General features: G+C 36.5%; 1 protein-coding gene across 2 annotated transcripts in view; it reads right to left on the reverse strand.

The window, feature by feature from the left end:
* scube3 (signal peptide, CUB domain, EGF-like 3) overlaps positions 1 to 19,746 on the reverse strand; it is a 135,287-nt gene that overhangs the window by 40,819 nt on the left and 74,722 nt on the right. The window contains exons 5-7 of one of the 2 annotated variants that reach the window (XM_028452529.1): positions 13,453 to 13,599; positions 11,878 to 11,994; positions 644 to 691 (exon numbers count right to left, since the gene is read on the reverse strand). In XM_028452529.1, coding sequence (XP_028308330.1) covers positions 644 to 691; positions 11,878 to 11,994; positions 13,453 to 13,599 — 312 coding nt within the window. The remainder of the gene's footprint in view (positions 1 to 643; positions 692 to 11,877; positions 11,995 to 13,452; positions 13,600 to 19,746) is intronic. The other variant, XM_028452530.1, reaches the window with a different exon arrangement.

Raw genomic sequence — 19,746 nt, forward strand, 5'->3', positions numbered from 1 at the left:
ATACACACAAAAAAATACACAAAGCGACCAAAAACACATGAAATGACACAAACTCATTGTTCTTCCCTGTATTATTAATGTGATAAAAGTTGTCCACCTCCACTGGAGACCAACGAATCACTGTTGCTTAGCAACAGCTAACAGGAATCAACGAACGTGTGTCATATCCTGTCCAAAATGGCGGCTCTCTATAGTTTAATGCTCGAAGGTATGAAATCGTTCTAAACAGTCCTTTTACCGTGTTTTTTTTTAATAAAAAGGTGCACACATTTTGTTTATTAGTAACACATTAAACACATTTTTTGTTATATTCATGTTCACTAGAGGTACCCTTTAAACATGCTCAAAATCCACATTGAAAAAACAGGCATTGGTGTACGTACAGCATCTCTTTAAACATGCTAATAGCTGAGTGGGAGCGCTGTTAGCAGCTGTGTTTTTAAAAGGTGTGGTTTCACACAGGCTGTGCTTGTTATTGAGAGGGCATTCACAGAAGGAAGAGGATGAGGTGGCGGGAAAGTCAGAGGCCGAGGGTCAGAAGGATGATGCCCCTGTAGGGAGGGGAGGGGAGGGGCCCGATCAGTGCCTATAGCTTAGCTTCCTCACACACACCCCACCCACAGACCCCCAGAGAGATATTTACCATTAGGGAACAGCTGTAGGGCTGACTGCGACTGGACACTCCTCTCCCCTGCACACACACACGCACACGCACACACACGCACACACACACACACGCATTGCAAAAAACGCCACTTTAGTTCTCTGTGCAGATGAACAATACTGCGTTTTTTCATTTTAGAATGAGAAATTGTCTGATGTATTTTAATGAGTTATCCACGTTATTCTCTGCCCAGTTACACATTTTTGATATATTTAGCCATTCACTTTAACTCAGTACTATTATTTCACCATGTACTAAATTAATTACTCACGTTACTGTAATTGAGTTGCTTTTTATGGGTACTTGTACATTTTTGAGTATATTTCTAAATCTGTAATTTGACTTGTAATTAAGTATGTTTTAAAAGAAGTAAAGTAATTTGCTGTATTTCTTCACCCAACCGTTCCACAACAAATCAATATTTGTTGTTTTAAAATAATCAGCGGACATTGTGAAACTACAAAGAAATAAAATGTACAGACAACTATCAAATGCATCACATAATAGCCGACCAATCAGATTAAACATAATGCACGGCGCCAAAACAGCGTTTAATGAAGGTTATTTTCTCAGTTTTAGAGCTCATAAATGTATCTATACTTAGAGCCTGATCATTTTTCTATTTTGAATTGAATTGGTGTTATTCTATTTAAAAAAGAATTGTACATTCTGACAAACCTCTTATTTTATACAGATACCTTTGTGGAAAATAAGTTCAATATATAAGTAATAAGTAACTTTTTACTTCTTTGAGTACTATTTCATTGAGCTACTTTTTACTTGTACTTGATTATTTTATGCATGACTTACTACACCTCTGCACATACTATTGATAAGTAATGATTATTATGCCACAGCACATTTGTACAATCATTATTTTTAAACAAACAAACAAACAAAAGACAATGAGTTAATTTTGACAGCAATTTTTGATTTAGTATTAATCGTAGTTTTTTGACTAAAATGCAACTTGGTTTCAGTTTAAATTCATTTTCCGTTATAGTCTAATTTTAGTCAACTAAATTACATTAGGATTTTAGTCGACCTAAAATATACAACATACGAGTTTATTTTCAACCTGATATGTGATGATATTAAGGCTCGTCCTGCCTTTCACGTAGTTTTGATTGAATACCTTCTAAAAACAAACTTATTTGTGATTGAATTTTATCCCACGTAAACATTATAGTTTAGTTTTTAGTCGACGAAAATTTTATTATATTTTGATTTAGTGTTTTTTCCCCCAATAGTCATTGTCAAGTTACTGTCATTTAAAAAAAAAAAGTAGACGAAAACTAAGACACAAACTTAATATCAGAAAGAAATGGTAAATATTTGGAGGATAAACAGTGACTTAAAAAACAACTTGTTATTCCCTATTTACTTCAAAGTGTGATTGAGAAAGATACGTTTGTAGAAAACACGAATAGTACACGAGTAATATCTATTCTTAGAATCTTAACCTTCTGTGATTCAATACTGTCTCCATAGCAACACTCTTAAGAATCTTTAATTAAGAGTTGTACAAATATAAACTTGTACCATTACAGTTACATTGCAAAGCCTGATCTAATCCAATTTACTTTAAAATGGTTTAAATAACGTTCAGTAAAGGAGAATAAGCAGCTAACAGTTGATCATTAAAGTTTGTTGACGATGTATGATATCATTTTTAAATGTTTGATTTTAAATATTTTGTTCTGTTAAATTTACTATTAATATTTCAAAGCACCAATAATACTTTGTGAATAAATGTGATGGCGTGTGAAGCTTGGCTTGATACAGTGTTTTTAGCTGATTTGCATATTGTCATTAGTTGACCGATTAAGATCTTAGGTCAGTGGTTCACAAGCTTTTTTGGATCGTGACCCCATTTGGATATCAAGCATTTCCTGGCGACTCTAAATAATTATTTTTTCTAGAATTCCTTTTTGATCATGTTTGTTATACTTCATTACAAGTACAGCCAGGATTAGTGACAAGTTGTGCCAGCTCAGATATTTCTTAATTGTATTTGAATATTATTATTATTATTATTATCATTAATATTATTATCATTATTATTGTTAATAAATGTAAAATGTATTTCTAATCAGTAATTTATTTATTAATTACTAGACATTTCAGGAGACCCCATTGAAATTCCAGGTGACCTCACACGGGGTCCCGACCCCAAGGATGAAAAACACTGTCTTCGATCAACAAACTATCAACTACAAACTGCGATGTATTATTATTATTATTATTATTATTATTATTATTATTATTATTATTATTATTATTACTAATAACTAGTAGATTTATAATTGACAAGGTCAAAGTATAAAATACAACTGTTTAAGATTAGGTGTTGTTTTAATTTAAAAAATCAATTACTAGACATTCAGGCGACCGCATGGGGTCCCGATCCCAAGGTTGAAAAACCCTGTCATAGATCAATGAACTATCAACTACAAACAAACAAATAACATTGTCATAGACCTATGGTGGGGAAAAAAGGTCATTTTCTTTGGCTCTGTTCTCAGGGAATAATAGATTTGAGTCATTCAGTCTAATGTCTAAATGTACTGGGCAGGGAAAAGGTGGATAGCTCTATTGATACAGATCTATATTTCTCCATCTTTTTCCAAATCAATAACAATCACGTGTGCTTAGAGGAAGACAGTAATGTAATAAATAATGCATTTATTCTGTGGCAAAACAACAACAAAAGGATATTAGGCCATGAGCTACGATAGTTAAGCGTGCACGCCCCCACAAACCTCTAACACCATATTTTTATTATGTTTTAGAATGTTCTGAACAGGAAAAAAAATGTTTACATTGCAAAAATTGGGACGAACTTGTTTTGGCAAAAAGTTTAGGGGTACCCTAAAAATGTATTTGGAACCAGTATGTTTCCTAATCCATATTTACATTTAACATTTTAGTCATATGCGTAATCTGTGTACCAATAAAACACACAAATAGGGTCTCAAATTAAAGCTGGGCTTCTGCTCGTCCTAATAAATACATTAAAATATGGTTTGAATCAGGGCTGGGATCAATTATAATTGTAATCGTGAAATTAATAATTACAATTTTGGCGTAGTCATAATTGTAATCGAAAAAATAAGTTGCTGTCGTAATTGCAATTAAATTGTATTTGAGTTTAAGCAATTGATTTTGTAATTGTCATGAAATTTATATAAAATTTGTCAATTATAATTTAACGCAAAACTGGTAAACCATGTTATAGTTCTATGTACAGTTCTACACATATGCAGTTAATTATTAAAATGTGTTTCATATCAAGCTTTCCCACATTTTACCATAAAAAAAGGCTCAGACACCCACAACAAAAACATTAAAACCTATATTTTCATTGATTAGGAAGCCTAACAAGAAAACCAATAGATATGAAAGAAATTACATAATGGATAAGTGTTTTTAGTGTATTTTACAGCTAGATTAGGAACCTTTATCATGAGAAATGCTAACAGAAAGCTAACACAAGAGGAAGGTTAACTTTTATTAAGTTATTTATTTCACACTCAGTAATTGTGATTAGTTGTAATTGGACTTTAGTAATTAAGAATGCAATTGTAATTTACTTTCTGATAATAACAAATAATGTTAAATTAACTGTAATTGGCAAAAACTGCTGGTTACCGTAATAGTAAATGAATTGTAATTGAACATGGTTAACTGAAAATGTAATTGTACCTGAAAAATGTGATTGATCCCAACCCTGGTTTGAATTACATGTTAATGCACTATTTATGATAATACCCCTTGTACACATTGAACACTGCCAAATATAATAATTAATTCTTGATTTTTGTGACATGGAAATGGATTAGGAAACATATTAATTCCAAATACATTTCAAGGGTACTCCTTAAATTTTGTGCCAAAACAACAAGTTCATCCCAACGTATGCAATGTTAATATTTGATTTAATGTTCAGAACACCCTAAAGCATCATAGCACAGATAGCTATTGTAGCCCATTGCCTATATAATACCCTCTAACTGAAAACAGCTTAATCAAGTAGCAGTAATTACCTTCCATATACTGACAACATTTTGATGACATGGGTGACATCTCAAGTCAAAAGTGTTACCTTGCAGCATGCAGTCAGTGCACACAAATAGCACTGGTTGTTGTATGTGAAAAGAGGCTTTTTGCTTGTTAGTATGAGCGCTACAAGCCTTGACAGACAGAGCGAGTAGTGGTTAGTGCTGCAAGCTGACATTAAGGGACGGAAACATTTTCTCCTGCTTTTTTTTTAGTTTTTTTTTTTTGTGGCTTTTATTGTCAGATAATTTATCGGGAAATGTTGTTCAGCTGTTCCGTCAAATCTTCTGAATGCTGCCTAGAATTTATGACCTAAGCCCCCACACCCAAAAAAAATAAAATAAAAATTAGTTTGTTGTTTTGTTCTGATGCAAAATTGTCCCTGTAATGATAACGTTTAACAGATGTCTGTTTGTGCCAAATTGAGAAAGCAGCTTCGAAGCAAAAAAAAAAAAATCAAATTATGGTCAGACAAGATAATTTGAGGTTCATTTTACTGCTTTGAGTCAGGTTATAGTCAATTTGCAGAGGACAAAATGTACAAAGTAACAAAGTACAAAAAAAAAAAATTGAAGACAAAAAGTCCTATAAAAGATCTTTTGGTAACACTTGAAGTTTTATCCATAAAGGCTGATATCACGCTGACATTATTATGACATGACACCTGTCATTAGCCATAAAAAGATGTCATGAAGGCTGTCATTAAGTGTTGTTCGTTACCCTAACCCTTCTTTACCCTAACCCCTTACCCTAACTCTACCTAACCTCACTAGATCTCTCAACATCGCTCCAAAGGTGTCATAATTTAGCAAACAACACTTAATTACAGCCTTCATGACACCTCATTTAAGCTAATGACAAATAATGTCAGCCTTATGTTTAAAACTTCAAGTAAAGTGCACAATATTTGAAATGCAATTAAAAAATGAGCACATTCTCACTCTTTACCAGAAGCATAAATTGTATAATATGGTCATATGAGAGCATCACTGGTCGCTCCTTTGAGGTACCAGATGAAGAAGTCCATATAGATACTATAGTCCAGGGGTGTCAAACTCATTTTAGTTCAGGGGCCAAATACGGAGCACTTTGATCTCAAATGGGCCATGGATTTTATGGAAGAAAACAAGTAATTTCAACATTATTGTGCCCTGGTCTGCACATCTACGTATACATAAAAAACAAAATATGTAAGAAACCGACAATATCGAAGCAATAAGTGACAGATATCAGTCCTAACAGGATCTTCACTTTAAATTTTCTAATTTTTGTGACCAATTTCTATTTAATTGAGGAAAATAGAAGGATTTTGTAAGAATTTAGTTTTTTTTAATACTTTATTGCAATAATAATAATAATAATAATAATAATAATAATAATAATAATAATAATAATAATAATAATAATAAATAAAAAGGGTAAATGATTTTTGTCATACTTCTTTTGATGTAATTGTGTAGTCTACTTTTGAGTTTTTTCAACTTTTTAACATTAAAAATGACTACCATCATGCAACATAAGCGCCAGGAAAACTATGAGGCCCAGCAAATATTGTTGAGTTTAATTAACACAATTATTCATGTTTGCTCTGTCATGTTTACTTTCTCCTGCAGAATCAAATTGGATGCTCCAAATGCCCAGTTTTGGCCCCCGGGCCATGAGTTTGACACGTGCTATAGTCAAACAGGAACAGCACAGAGCATGCAGAGTTTACATTGCTTGCCATGACTCCACCAATACGAGCCGATCCCAACATGCAGCATTCAGATTGAGAAGCAGAGATTCTCAGCAGGAGGAGGACGAGGCACTGAGAGATACATCTGACTCCACCAGCATGACTGCACAGACCACCCCAAACGAGAGCAATGTGTTTACGTAACGGGCATATGCCTGCAGACTTTAGGTTGTTTACATGTATGTGATGCATGCATACAGGATATGTACTGAGTGTTTGTGAGGTTGTTTGTAGAACTTTCAGTTTGTATTATAGGATGCATGTCGTCTTAGTTTCTGTGTGTGTTAATCTGTGTATGTGTGTGTGTGTGTGCGTTTGCCTTGCATAATGTGGCCAACTCAGAACACTGAACTCTCTAGCATGTCTGCATCTGCGTGCTATTTGTGATTGTTTATGATTTGCTGTGCAAAAAGAATGCTTCCACATCTGCTCTTTTCAGATATCTCAACTTGCTCGATACAAAGACTACAAATAAACCAGGTTTTTGTGCGCGCGCGTGTGTGTGTGTGTGTGTGGGGAGGGGGGGGCTTGTTTTTGTGTGAATACATTCGAGAAACAGCTGTGTCATATGTGTCACCCATTATAAGCCTTCCTGGTCAAAATTTATCTCACTCCAGTACAAACACAAGTGACACAGAGACGAAAAAAAAAAAAGAAAGGAAAACAAACTGAGAAGTATATATAGCACCTTATTACAAAATGACAGGCCAGCCTGGGAGACAAGAACCCCTACAAAAAGGCAAGGCAAGGCAAATTTATTTGTATAGCGCATTTCATACTCAAGGCAACTCAATGTGCTTCACATGATAAAACATTCCATTGTTTAAAATCAATAAGAACATTTAAAATCATCAGTAAAATCAATTAAAATCATCAGTAAAAATCAGTTAAAATCATCAATAAAATCAATTAAAATCATCAGTAAAATCATCATGACATCAACAACATGACTAAAAATCTCTCTCAATCATATGCAGTAGAGAAAAAAAGTGCCTTTAACTTTGATTTAAAAATGTTCACATTGGATGCTGACTTCAGCTCTGCTGGCAGTTTGTTCCACTTCTTTGCAGCATAACAACTAAAAGCAGCATCACCATGTTTACTGTGAGCTCTGGGCTCCACTATCTGACCTGTGTCCATAGATCTGAGAGACCTGCTGGGTTCATACCTGACTAACATGTCACTGATGTATTCTGGACCAAACCCATTCACAGATTTATACACCAGCAGCAGAACTTTAAAGTCTATTCTGAGGCTGACTGGGAGCCAGTGTAAAGACTTTAAAACTGGAGTAATGTGTTCTGACCTCTATGTTCTGGTTAAGACCCGAGCTGCAGCGTTCTGAACCAGCTGTAGCTGTTTGATGCTCTTTTGGGGGGTTCCTGTCAGAAGACCATTACAATAGTCCAGTCTGCTGGATATAAAAGGATGGCATAAATCAGTGGTTCTCAAACCGTTTTCAAAAATAAAAGTTATTTGTTACCAGGCACATCTTCCTCTATGTCACTTTCACTGTGAAAGAGCTGTTCCAAAACCTAATTGACAGTGAATCTTTTCCTATAGCAGTTGTTCTCAAAATTTTTTGGCTGTAGTACCCCCTTTCTCTTATTTCAGAATCCAAGTACCTCATTTGTCCGAGTACAACATTTTGCTCAAAATACTATGAAAAAAACCACAATAGATCATAATGATAGAATGAATGAGTGATAACACACATTTTGTAAATAAGTAGAATGAAACAGTATTTAGTGCCTCCTGAATAGATTTATTTCTATAGTTTGTATCATTTCCAGCCATCTCATGCCTGTTGTTGGATCAGTAGATGCTTTGATGCTTTCCTTATGAAATAACTCGTAGAGACAAATCAAAGGAACAGAAGACTGACAGTCAAAACATGTCAGGAGATCAAATTTCCTGAAAAAAAGTTGCCTGAATAAATGAAACCATAACATATTAACAACCCCATCTTTTTAATGCTTTCATTTGTTAATTTTCTTCTCTCTCTCTCTCTCTACTCCTACCCCCTGTAGTGCCCCCCATTTGAAAAACACTGGCATACATAATAACCCAAAAAACTGACTGAACAGGGAGGCCACAGTATTGGTACAGTGTGAATCCACCAGTCACTCAAACAAAACAAGCCCCCACTGACAACGACTTAATAATCATGGGCCGTCTTGTTTTTAGAGACAACAAATGAACCAAACATTTCTAATCAATACTCAAAAGGTTTCTCCTCATATCCTGGAAAATCTATAAATCCTTTGTTTCAAAACATATCAGATGGAAAGTGTCAATCCCTTTACTGCTTGCAGACATGAAAAATTGTATAAAAACACTTGCATGTATTGATTTGTGATTTTTAAAGCAATACAAATTCCGAAGGAAATTTTTAGTTTCAGCAAACAAATATCTGTTTTCCTACCTTAAAGAAGACTGACCATCGCAATCATTTTTGCCATGAACATAAAAGAAGAGCACTCAGATCCTGATCATGGTAACAAATCATCAATCACACTTTAAACGCTTGTAAGGAATCTACTGTATATCGCCATTAATAACAATACAATAGGTGTATGGGCAGCACCCCGTTTTTCGAAAAATTGCAATGAAACTCAACCAACCAACTCGACATAACTGAGTCAAAATTCATTAAGATCAGTCAAATTACAAATCGAAAAATTTCGTCAACTCAGAATCAATATATTCATTTAGATTTAATGGAATCTTCCATTTCGTGAGGTCTATCTTTGGTTAAAATTTTGACAAAATCCATTGCGTACTTTGGACGTAATTCAGCTAACAGACAAATAAACACCAGTATCGACTCAACATTTGAGCTCTTCAAAAAAGAAAAAAGATTGAGAGAATTTTTTAGCATTTAAAAAAAGGAAACACTTAAGAGCTCATTTTAGGATGGCATCTTTTTAAAGTTTTTTGCACATTGCGTATTGTCACTCACTCTCTCAACAGCACTTTTATTTGGCAGAGCATTTGTTTTAGTGGGGTTTCAATCACTCATATAGAGTTGGAGAGTTTGGGCGTCCTCGTATCGACCGCAGAACAGCCGCACCTCCATGGTATGGTTTTGACTGGCTGGCTGTTTCCTAATCTGGCACACTGAATGTTCTTTTACTCTGTCTTGATGGAGGCAGGCTAAGACATGTAATTTGGTTGTGGTGAACTCTGTGGTATCCTCTTGGCTGAGGAGTGTACAGGAGTAATGACAGATTGGGTGACCAGACCTTGACATGGGTCTGGCTCTCACCACAACTGCGGTTCTCAAGGCCATTCAGACACACTGATGTAATCAGCTGATACCAAAACCAAGGTCTTCAAACTAACAGCTTCTTACAAACCAAACAAACCCCTCACCAGTTTGCTCTTGGGGTGTACATTATGTCCTTATAGAAGCTGTGTTTCCATTACAGATTGTCGCAAAATAAAAACGATATTACTAAATGTCGACAAAGCATAATTGCGCTTTGAGCTTCCATTGAAGGTTGTTTTGGGCAGGAGCCTCGTCATTCCCGTGAAATCTCATCCCGCGAGAATTCACTGTAGGAAAATGGACACTCCAAACCTAATTATAACACTCTGCATTCCTTTGTTGTATCACGTCTAACCCACTAAACATCAGACGTCCACTGGACCTCCAGATCACGTCCACATTGCGTCGGTCGGTCAGGGCCAAATCTGCACGTCAATACAACGTTCGGAATAGATTAGCATCTGAACGTCATGATCACATCCTCATTCTCATCACTGTTTGAAGCGATTTTGGCTCATTTCTCAAGTGAAATTTAAGCAGCCTTACAAACCCGCACGCAGACACAAAGCGTAAACGTCAAGCAGACGTTGAAACGACGTTGAGAAGACGTCTTTTACGGACATCGTTTGGTCAGGTTAATTCAACGAACGCACGCAAAACAACAACAATGTCAAAATTACATATAAACATTACAATACTCTCAAAATGGATGGTAATGTATGCTCTCAATGCATACATTACCTCAGCATTGACAATGTATTTCAATGCTGTATTTTGTCATAGTGTTTCAGACAATTAATTTGGCAAATGTTTCAAATAATTGACAATGTACCTTTAAAAAATGATGTGGGTGAAGGGATTCACATTTGGCTTTATTCTACACACATATTTATTTGTGGCTACGGTAGCGTAACGGGTAAGGAAATGCACTTAAATGCATAGGATCAGGCGTTCGAATCCAACCTGGGTCATCTTTCTTATGCTATTCTCTTTGGGGCTTCTAGAAGACGTCTTTGTTCCTACGTCCAGAGGACGTCTTAAAAACTTTCACTCCGCACCTGCCATGGACTCAACGTTGGACGATCTCGTCACTTCAACATTGTTTCAACGTCGGTTTGCTCAGTGGGAATCTGGCAGTAATAATTTATTATAATGCTAAAAAATGAAGAAATTTCCCAGTCTCCTCTTCTGTCCACACGTACCGCGTCATGTGACCAGGTACCTCACATTATGTGACCAGGTACCTCATGTCATATGACCAGGTACCTCACGTCATGTGACCAGGTACCTCACGTCATGTGACCAGGTACCTCACGTCATGTTCTGTGACAAGTATTTGCAGAAAAAGTGTTTCCATAATGCTTTTGCGACACATTCCAATATCAAAAAGTCTGAAATTCCTCCTCATGAAAGTGTAAAAACTTTTCAGCAATATTTGAGTGTTTTTTTCCCCAAATTCAGGTGTTTACATTGCTAGTTTTTATTGTGCTATTTTGATTTTTGCACATTTCCAGGGGTAATGGAAACACAGCTAGAGATAGGCCCCATCCAAACATGTCTGTCAGCACAGCTCCAGTCTATACATGTTTATCAAGACCTCTGACTTCACTCTCCTGCTGATATAGAAGTGGCCTTTGGGCTTGGGTCAATATGGCTGAGCAGCTGAATGATTCCTACACAACTTATGTCAACTGAGGCAATAAATGCCAGTGGAAGGTTAGGTCAGGTGTGTGAGTTAATTCTCAATAGGAAGTAGTGGATGAAATGAACCAAAGAAATATGAAAGTTTGTGTTTGTGTGTGTGTGTGTGTGTGTGTGCGTCATATTTAGAAGGAAAATAGAGGGAAAAGCGCAGTGCCCAGTATGAAACTTAGAAAGAGGAGGAAAAGGAATGAGAAGCTAGAAGAGATGCGAAGCCTGAGAGGTTACTGCAGCATTAGCAGACGAGAAAGCACAGTGCGTGGCAGTCTTTTGTCCTTGCATGTCACAGATCAAGACAAAAACAGCTAAAAGGGATTTAAACATTTAATTAAAATGTGGCAGTGAGACATCAGAGAACTCAGCTAAGCTTTTGCACTTCTACATTTTATCGTCAAAAGCCATTAATTAGTTTACTCTTCGATGATGTGGGAGTTTGAAATGACTCACCTACACAAGTCTTTCCATCGCTGTGCAAGACAAACTTCATGTGGCACGAACACTTTGGTCCATGGTCCGTCTCCTCACAGATGTGCTGGCATCCTCCGTTGCCATAGTTACAAGTCACTAAAAAAAATGACAAACAACAAATTAACATAATAGAAATGGACAAATTGAGAGAAATGCACACAATATGATAATTAACATACACAAAATGAGAGAAACATACACAATATGATAAACACAAAATGACTCAGAAAACAAACAAAGCAACAAAGTAAAATTAGAGAAAATATAAGGTTTCAGTATTAAATTAGCATCTTTAAATGTTTATTTTCACTGAAACATTGTGACAAACGTTTTTGAAGTGTTGCAGATTTGATGTATGGGTTGTGGTATTTTATATATAATGTAAAATATGACGTACAATTGTTACATTTACAAATGTTAAGTTATACAATTAGTTCATAGTTGTTTGTTAGTAGCTAGTAAAATAGGAAGATGATACTTTTCTATTAAATGTATTGAAAATGAAACTGCATAAATTAGGAGAAATGAAGTTACTGCTAGCCTTCCTTATTATCTTAACCTCTAATTAAAGTGAAACGTGAACATTTAGTATTTAAGAAGTGCTTTTCAAACTGGTAGCCCTTTCATACTATTCAGTACATGTGAAGAAGCTCACAGTTTCAGAAAGGTTGGTGACCCTTGCTTTAAACAATTAAACATGTTGATAAAAAACGCACATTCGCAGACCAACATGGAATTGTTTTGAACTGTACCAGCTCTCTTTTCAAACAGGTGGAAAATACCTTACTTCTCCATAAATATTTTATATACATTTCAAGCAACTGATGCAATAATTTCACATTATGTTAGAAATGTCAATGAACAAAAGATTAGATAAATAACTAAATCTTCTTCTTGTTATAGTTATGCATGCACTGGGAGAGGAGCAATCCTAGTTTTGGCAGTTTGGAGAAGGCATTGATGTAGTTGCATGCAAAGGGAGCATTAACCTCAGCACTTTTAACACACCTGTGATGACAGAGTGAAAGAGAGCGCATGCGAGCCGAGGCTTCCACCGCCATCCTGTCTGCACCCAACCATCCTAGCGCCTTTTGCCCTTTTCCTGGGCTGTCATAGAAAAACTATAGAATAACACTTCTCCAATCCTTATCCAAACACAGACAAATCCCCCATCAGCCCTGGCCCCAGCTCTGACAGGATGATCTCTGTTGCACAGCAACAGGAAGTGTGCGCTGTCCATCAGAGCGGTCCCCTTCGAGTAACCTCCACACTTGCCCTGGTTGTGTAAATGATTGCTCCTCATTTGATAAACATGTTTTTCTTTGCTAGGACTATTCGGAAGATTAGTCACAGCTCGGTAATGCAACATAAATGTCAGTAGCTAGCCTCAAATGCATGTTTGGAATGAGTGCAATTATCCGTCAGCAGCTGCTCACCTTTCCAGCCCCGCTTACTTTTTTCACGAGGAGCTTATAAACCTTTTAGGTGTGCTTTTTTGTGTGTGTGTTTGTGTGTCCCTGAGGGAGAGCTATGCTTGAGGTCGTGATGACTTACATTTGCAGTCCTTCATGTTACGGGTGAGTTGGAATCCAGGTCGACACTCACAGGAGATGCCACCTTTCTGCGTCTCCCGACAGATATGTGCGCACCCGTGATTCTTGTCCATGCAGGTGGGCCCCTCCTTTGTGCCGTCGGATTGCACTGTGAAGCAGAAAGCGGGGTGAAGTTGAAAAGAGGAGGGAGTTTATCGCTAAGGGTCACAAAAAGAATATACACCGTTTTTTTAAAAAAAACAAAGACCATTCAGTAAAGCAAGCGGTTTTGGCTTTAAATCAAATATCGCAAGGGATGTTAAGAGGACTTAAAAGTGTACAAATGCCTGTCACGCATTGTGACCTCACAATGCCTCTTATGCCTACTGCTGGTGACTGACATGCCTAGTGCCCCTTTACAAAGATTCAAGCACTTGTTGGAACATGCTCCCTCTTTTCAGGCTATTAAAAGAAGGCTGCCTACAGAAAGAATAAAACTCCCAGCAGGAGTTGATCCTGCAGACCTGTAATTTTAATTGAGGCAATCCCCCCATAAAGGAGTGGAGAAAAATACAAAAACTTGGTGGTTGAATTCTCCCTGCACGGACGGAGATCAAAAGGAATTGCACTAGCAAAAAGGTGTCAGAGCACATTTACATGAGTCACTGCGGTTAGGATGGTTCAGAGAACCTGTGAAAAACCACTACAACAGCACAGCAAGACAGAATATCAAAAACTAATTTGCCATTGTTCAAAGGTTTATAAAAAACGGTGCATTATTTAAACCAGTGTTTGTCAAATGGGGGTACGTGGTGGCAGTACACGGGGTACTTGAGAGGGAGAGAGAGAGAGTGGAAAATAAACAAGTAAAGTGTCAGTCTTAGTCCCACATGACTGCCACTAAATCAGTGTTTTTCAACCTTGGGGTCGGGACCCTATGTGGGGTCGCCTAGAGTTTAAATGGGGTTGCCTTAAAAAATTTCTGAAAAATGAAAATGAAATGTTTTAATTATTGTTATTATTATTAATATATTATTATTAAAATGACATATGAAACAACTGTCTTTCTATACTTTTTAAGATAAGATAAAAACTTGATACCCCAATGGGGAAAATTTAGAAGTTGCAGCAGCTCCAAAAAAAACAGGGAAACAGGAATTATAACATCAAACAATAATTAAATAAAGGAAAAAAAAATACAATAGAATTAAATATTACAAGGCATTTTTGTCACTTTGTGAAATATAAATCTAGTTCAACTAAAAATAAATACATTCCTTAACTCAAACATGACCGACAACTAATTCTAGAAAAAAAAATGTCTTTGGGGTCGATAGAAATTCTTGATATCAAAATGGGGTCACGCTCCAAAAAAAGCCTGGGAACCACTGCAATAAATACTGTTTCTTTCCACTTATTTACAAAATGAGATTCTTTAAAATGTGTGTTAACACTTGTTCATTCCATCATTGTGCTCTATAGTTGTTTTTACATTGTAAATAGTTTTTTTTTTTAAGCAAAATGTTGTAGTCGGACAAAAGGGGGCAGAGATGGACTGGCCATCAAGCATACCGGGCATCATCTCGGTGGGCCGTAGACCCAAAGTGGGCGGGTCCAGCCCCCTATGTTGTTTTTTTTGACAAACGAACGAAGGCAGACAATGGCAACAGGTGGCCAAAAAAGTGGCAAAAAATATGTCAAGAAAAGAGTGAATAGTGACTAAAATAGGCCAAAAGCATGCAAGAGTGGCCAAAAAATGGGCAAATAACAAACCAGGTGGTATGTAATGGCAATGGGTAGCTTAAATAGGCAAAATGTGGCACACAATAGTGAAAAAAGGCACAAATGTGTAACAAAATGTATGAAATAAAAGAAAAAAAAGTGGTATTTATTGGGCAAAAGTTAGTTTATTTGGATAAAACATGGTCAAAAAAATTAAAGAAAGGACAACAATTGTCAAAAAGAACTTGTAAAAATTGACAAAAAAATAGGAAAAAGGGATGTTTATTGGCAAAAAGTAGCAAAAGTCTGAAAAACATATCAGAACTTTTTGAAAAGGGGAAAAAATGGGACAAAGGGAGTTGCAAATTGGCCAAGGAAATAGGTATAAAAAAAGGGGGATTAAAAAGTTTGCCCCTTTTAAGTTTTTCTGGGGGAATAAAAAATAAAATTAAAACAATGTTGACACATGTTGAGCATCACTGACTTAACAGCTTCTTCATTGTCACTGATAATGTAGTGGACTGGTCTGGACAGAAAATGCCAGGGCTGAATTTTATTCCCTGTCACCCCTAAAAGGGGTACTTGAATTCAGAAATAAGAGAAAGTGGGTACTCGAGCCAAAAAAGTTTGAGAACCACTGAATGGCTTTTTCATTACCAGGACCCCTGCAACACACATTAAAGTGTTTGGTGTTTTCTCTCCTATCTTTTAGCTAGAAAATGAATATTTCACTTGTTTATTGTGTTGCTCTCAGCACTACTGAGCGCTCAAAACCAAACCAATGTCAGTCTTTCACCTCACACACAGGCAGTGAGAACGGTGCCAAACCAAAGGAGGAGGTGGTCTATATTTACCATAAATGAGACGACTGGCATGTGTGTGTAAATGCCAACACCTATTAAACAACACATAACCTTGTGCACTTAACTTGTAAACTCCTAATGTAGTGCGTCAGTCCTAACAAATATGTGGTGTCACTGAGTAAATATCCAGTTCTTGCCTTGAGGCGCTAAAAACAGCCTCTAACATCAGTCGATTTCTGATTACTTATTTGTGCACTTTGTTTTCCATATGTTTCGCCAGAAAACCTGTATTGCACTTCGAGCTAATGTCAGGAATCTGTTTTGAGTTTCAAGAATTCAAAAATATGAAGGTCACACCGGTTTTTTCTTGCTAATTGCATTAGCAGTCATATACCAACTGCTGCAATGCAAAAAAAAAGAAGGAAAAAAAAAAGGAAATTGGACGAAATCAGGGCAGAAATCATGTGAAATCAGCACCATTTAATAGCTTTTTATTTTGTTATACATCTTTTTTGACCCTGTGGTAATATTTAGGTAAAATATGGAATTGAAGGCTTATTTTTCTTGGCTTTGTCTGACTGGGGATACAGGAAGAAACACATATGGAAACTTAAGAGAGGATTGAGTTTCCAACTAGTTCCCCATGGACTGGCAATTACTTACTCAGCTTTCATTATGCATCCCTCACTCCTCTCACTTCTCTCTCTCCTTATTTTTTATGCAGCTCCTTTACCCAAAACGCTACGAACCCATCCATCAATAACATGTCGGGCTGGGGCCAGAATCTTGGCCGTCATCTCTCCGAGGAGCAATAAAACCTAAAGTGTTGACACAATGGTCTTCTTTCACCAGGCCACATTCAGCTATCAACAGTGTTGTGCCTGAACGCGTTCAATGAACCGTCGTTCATAAAACTCCTTCGTATTTTGGGTGAATGACAACTGATCATATGGTATTTCTGCCTGATGAACGATATTGTTGCAAAGTTTGGCAAAGGCAGAGGTGAAAGTAACGGATTACAAGAACTCACGTTACTGTAATTGAGTTACTTTTCTGGCTTATTTGAGTGTATTTCTAAATCAGTAATTTTACTTGTACTTAAGTATATTTTAAACAAGAAGTCATCAACATCCTCCACCAGATTGGTTGTCATTATAACTCACAATCTTTTCCTAAATGTCTTAAATCTAATAGCTTAGATGTATACACAATAAAATATTATCACATCAGAATATAAAATTACTAACTATCTTGAATGGTTTCTAAGAAAAGCTGCCCCCTTTGAAGATACCTTGAACAGAGTAAAGAAAAACGAAACAAGGGCAATAACTCCGGAATACATAATTGCGCGTTTGTCATTTTCAAACTCCATCAAGGTATTGATACCCTGAAGCCAACACCGAATTTGGTAATCCTATCTTAAACAGTTTCTGAGAAAAGCTTCCACACTTTGTGGTAGGGGATAAAAAGTAAAGTAGTTTGATACATTTCTACACCCAACAAATTGCTGAGTAGTGTTTTTTTTTGTGATTATTTTTTTATTTCCATTTCATAGCCTTAACTGAACATTGAATATAATCCATACGTTCTTAGTCGTGCCATTTCTGAGCCTCTTTCTTGGGTTCAATATTCTCATTACAAATGACACAATCACATCCAAAAATGGAAAGACCAATCAATGAAAATAATGAAAACAAAATAGGACAGGAATGGAAAAATTTTCCAAACTATGAACTAGTAATTATTGGAAATGAAAAACTTAGTTACAAAATGTTTGAATTATGAGCTGAACTATTTCATTTAAAAATGTGTGAACTGAACTTTGAACTAGTTTGTTTAAAAAATTAACTTTCCCAACACTGGCTCAGTATCAACCACTATGTGCAAATCCTTCAAACTTTTTGGCACAGGCAGCCATTTTAATCATCACTAAATGTTTGGTAGCAGAAAGAAAAACGTCTTATGATATGGAGGTGCATGGGAATGTGAGGGAGAAAAAGAAAAAACAATCCGCTAAAACAACCCACTAACACATAAAACATAAGTATATCCGGAGAATCTAATAAAAAATAAAAAAAAAATAATGGATGACTTTATATGAAGGAACCAGAACAACACATTTCATGCTGACATTTCTGAGAATTTCGGAGACCCGCCATTGTGCTACTGACAAAACTTTCGGTTAACTTCAAAACAAGAGCCCTATTTACAAAAGTGTTAAAAAACTAATGGAAGACAAGAAGAGATGCTATTGTTTTGAAAAGGGGATGTTTGATTTTTAGCTTGAAGCCGGTCCCAGGACGATGCATCATGGGACGATGAGTATGACTAGTGTGCCCACCGTGCATACTTCAAATACTAGTATAGTATACATTTGGGTATTTCTCGCATACTCAATCTTTCCATACAATATAACGTGAACCCACTACATACTAATTATGACGTCAGACTTAGTATGAGTAGTACGTTAGTATGCGCTTTCAAACAGCCTTAATTGAGTTGATGTGTGATCCCTCCAGCTTTTGCATTCATTAGAATATTTTTTACATATTGTGATCGCTGTACAACATGAACACCTTACAAAATCTGCAATTACTGAGTTGCTGTGATGCTGAGCATCTGTAAGGTAAGCTTTTTACATTTTTAAGGCTCATCACAATTACAGCAAAGCATTTAGCGGATTTTGGACCTTGGAAAAATACCACCAAATATTGTCTGAATGGTGACGACTGTGGAAATAATAAATTACAACAAACTGTCAATTGTTAACTGCAGAAAGTCTGAGGTTATACTGTATATAAGATATCATGTTAGTTTCGCAGGGGAACAACATCTCTGAAAAATGTGTCAATACATTAACCTGGAATTGAATAATCAAATACAAACTTGAAAGTTTACAAGTAATGATGAGGGCTAAATGGCCAGTACTACTTGTTCAGATAGAGAAAAGAAATAACAACACGCTCCCACGAGCAGAGTGCATTCATGTGGGTGTCACAGAGCTTGTAAATCCTCAGCTTTATATGTGAGATCAGTTGTAGTTAAGTACAGGTAACATGGAACAGCTGCCTTGCTAGAAACCATTGAGTAAATGACAACAGATGAAGCAGCGTAGCTGTACTGTTCAATGAAACAGTAAACAAGTCGGCATGGAAATTCATGTTAAAGTTATGACTTTTATTTATCTATTTGAACTTGATTTTTTGCACCATGTACATCGGGACAGCTTAAGTATGACTTTATTTCCTACCAAAAACCCAAACTATTGTAAACTTATAGCAGCATGGCTTGAGAATTAAAAGAATATGAGTGAGCCTAAGATGCTAAACCCTCTGATCCTCTAACAAGAGCTTCTAGGAGGCCGTAAGTTCTTCACTACAGTGCTGCAAGCTCTCTTAAACCTGAGAAGCATGTAGTGGGGGGCACTGAAACAATGGGACTGAAGTAGTGGAAGGCATGCCAAGGGTTTATAGTCTGCTCTGAGTGCTTGGGGCAATGAAAAGAAGGCTAATGGTTGATGCTGAGATGCTGTCATACATCTCAGAGGAGAGACAGTCCCCTCTTTGCTGGGGAACATTAAGCAGCTAGAGAGTGTTGGGTGGATAAAAACTGAAAAGAAGGGGCCTTAGCATGGAGCCACCACACTATTAAAGCAACATTCCTTCCTTTTAGATAATAGGCCCTTAAAAGTTTTAATAGGAGGATAAAAATGTCAGCGCATGGAAAGGAGAAAGGGAAGGAGCTGGACTGGGTTGGGCTGAGCCACAAACGCAGATGGTCAGATGACAATG

This window comes from Gouania willdenowi, chromosome 7 (assembly GCF_900634775.1).
Source record: "Gouania willdenowi chromosome 7, fGouWil2.1, whole genome shotgun sequence".
Classification (NCBI taxonomy): Eukaryota; Metazoa; Chordata; class Actinopteri; order Blenniiformes; family Gobiesocidae; genus Gouania; species Gouania willdenowi.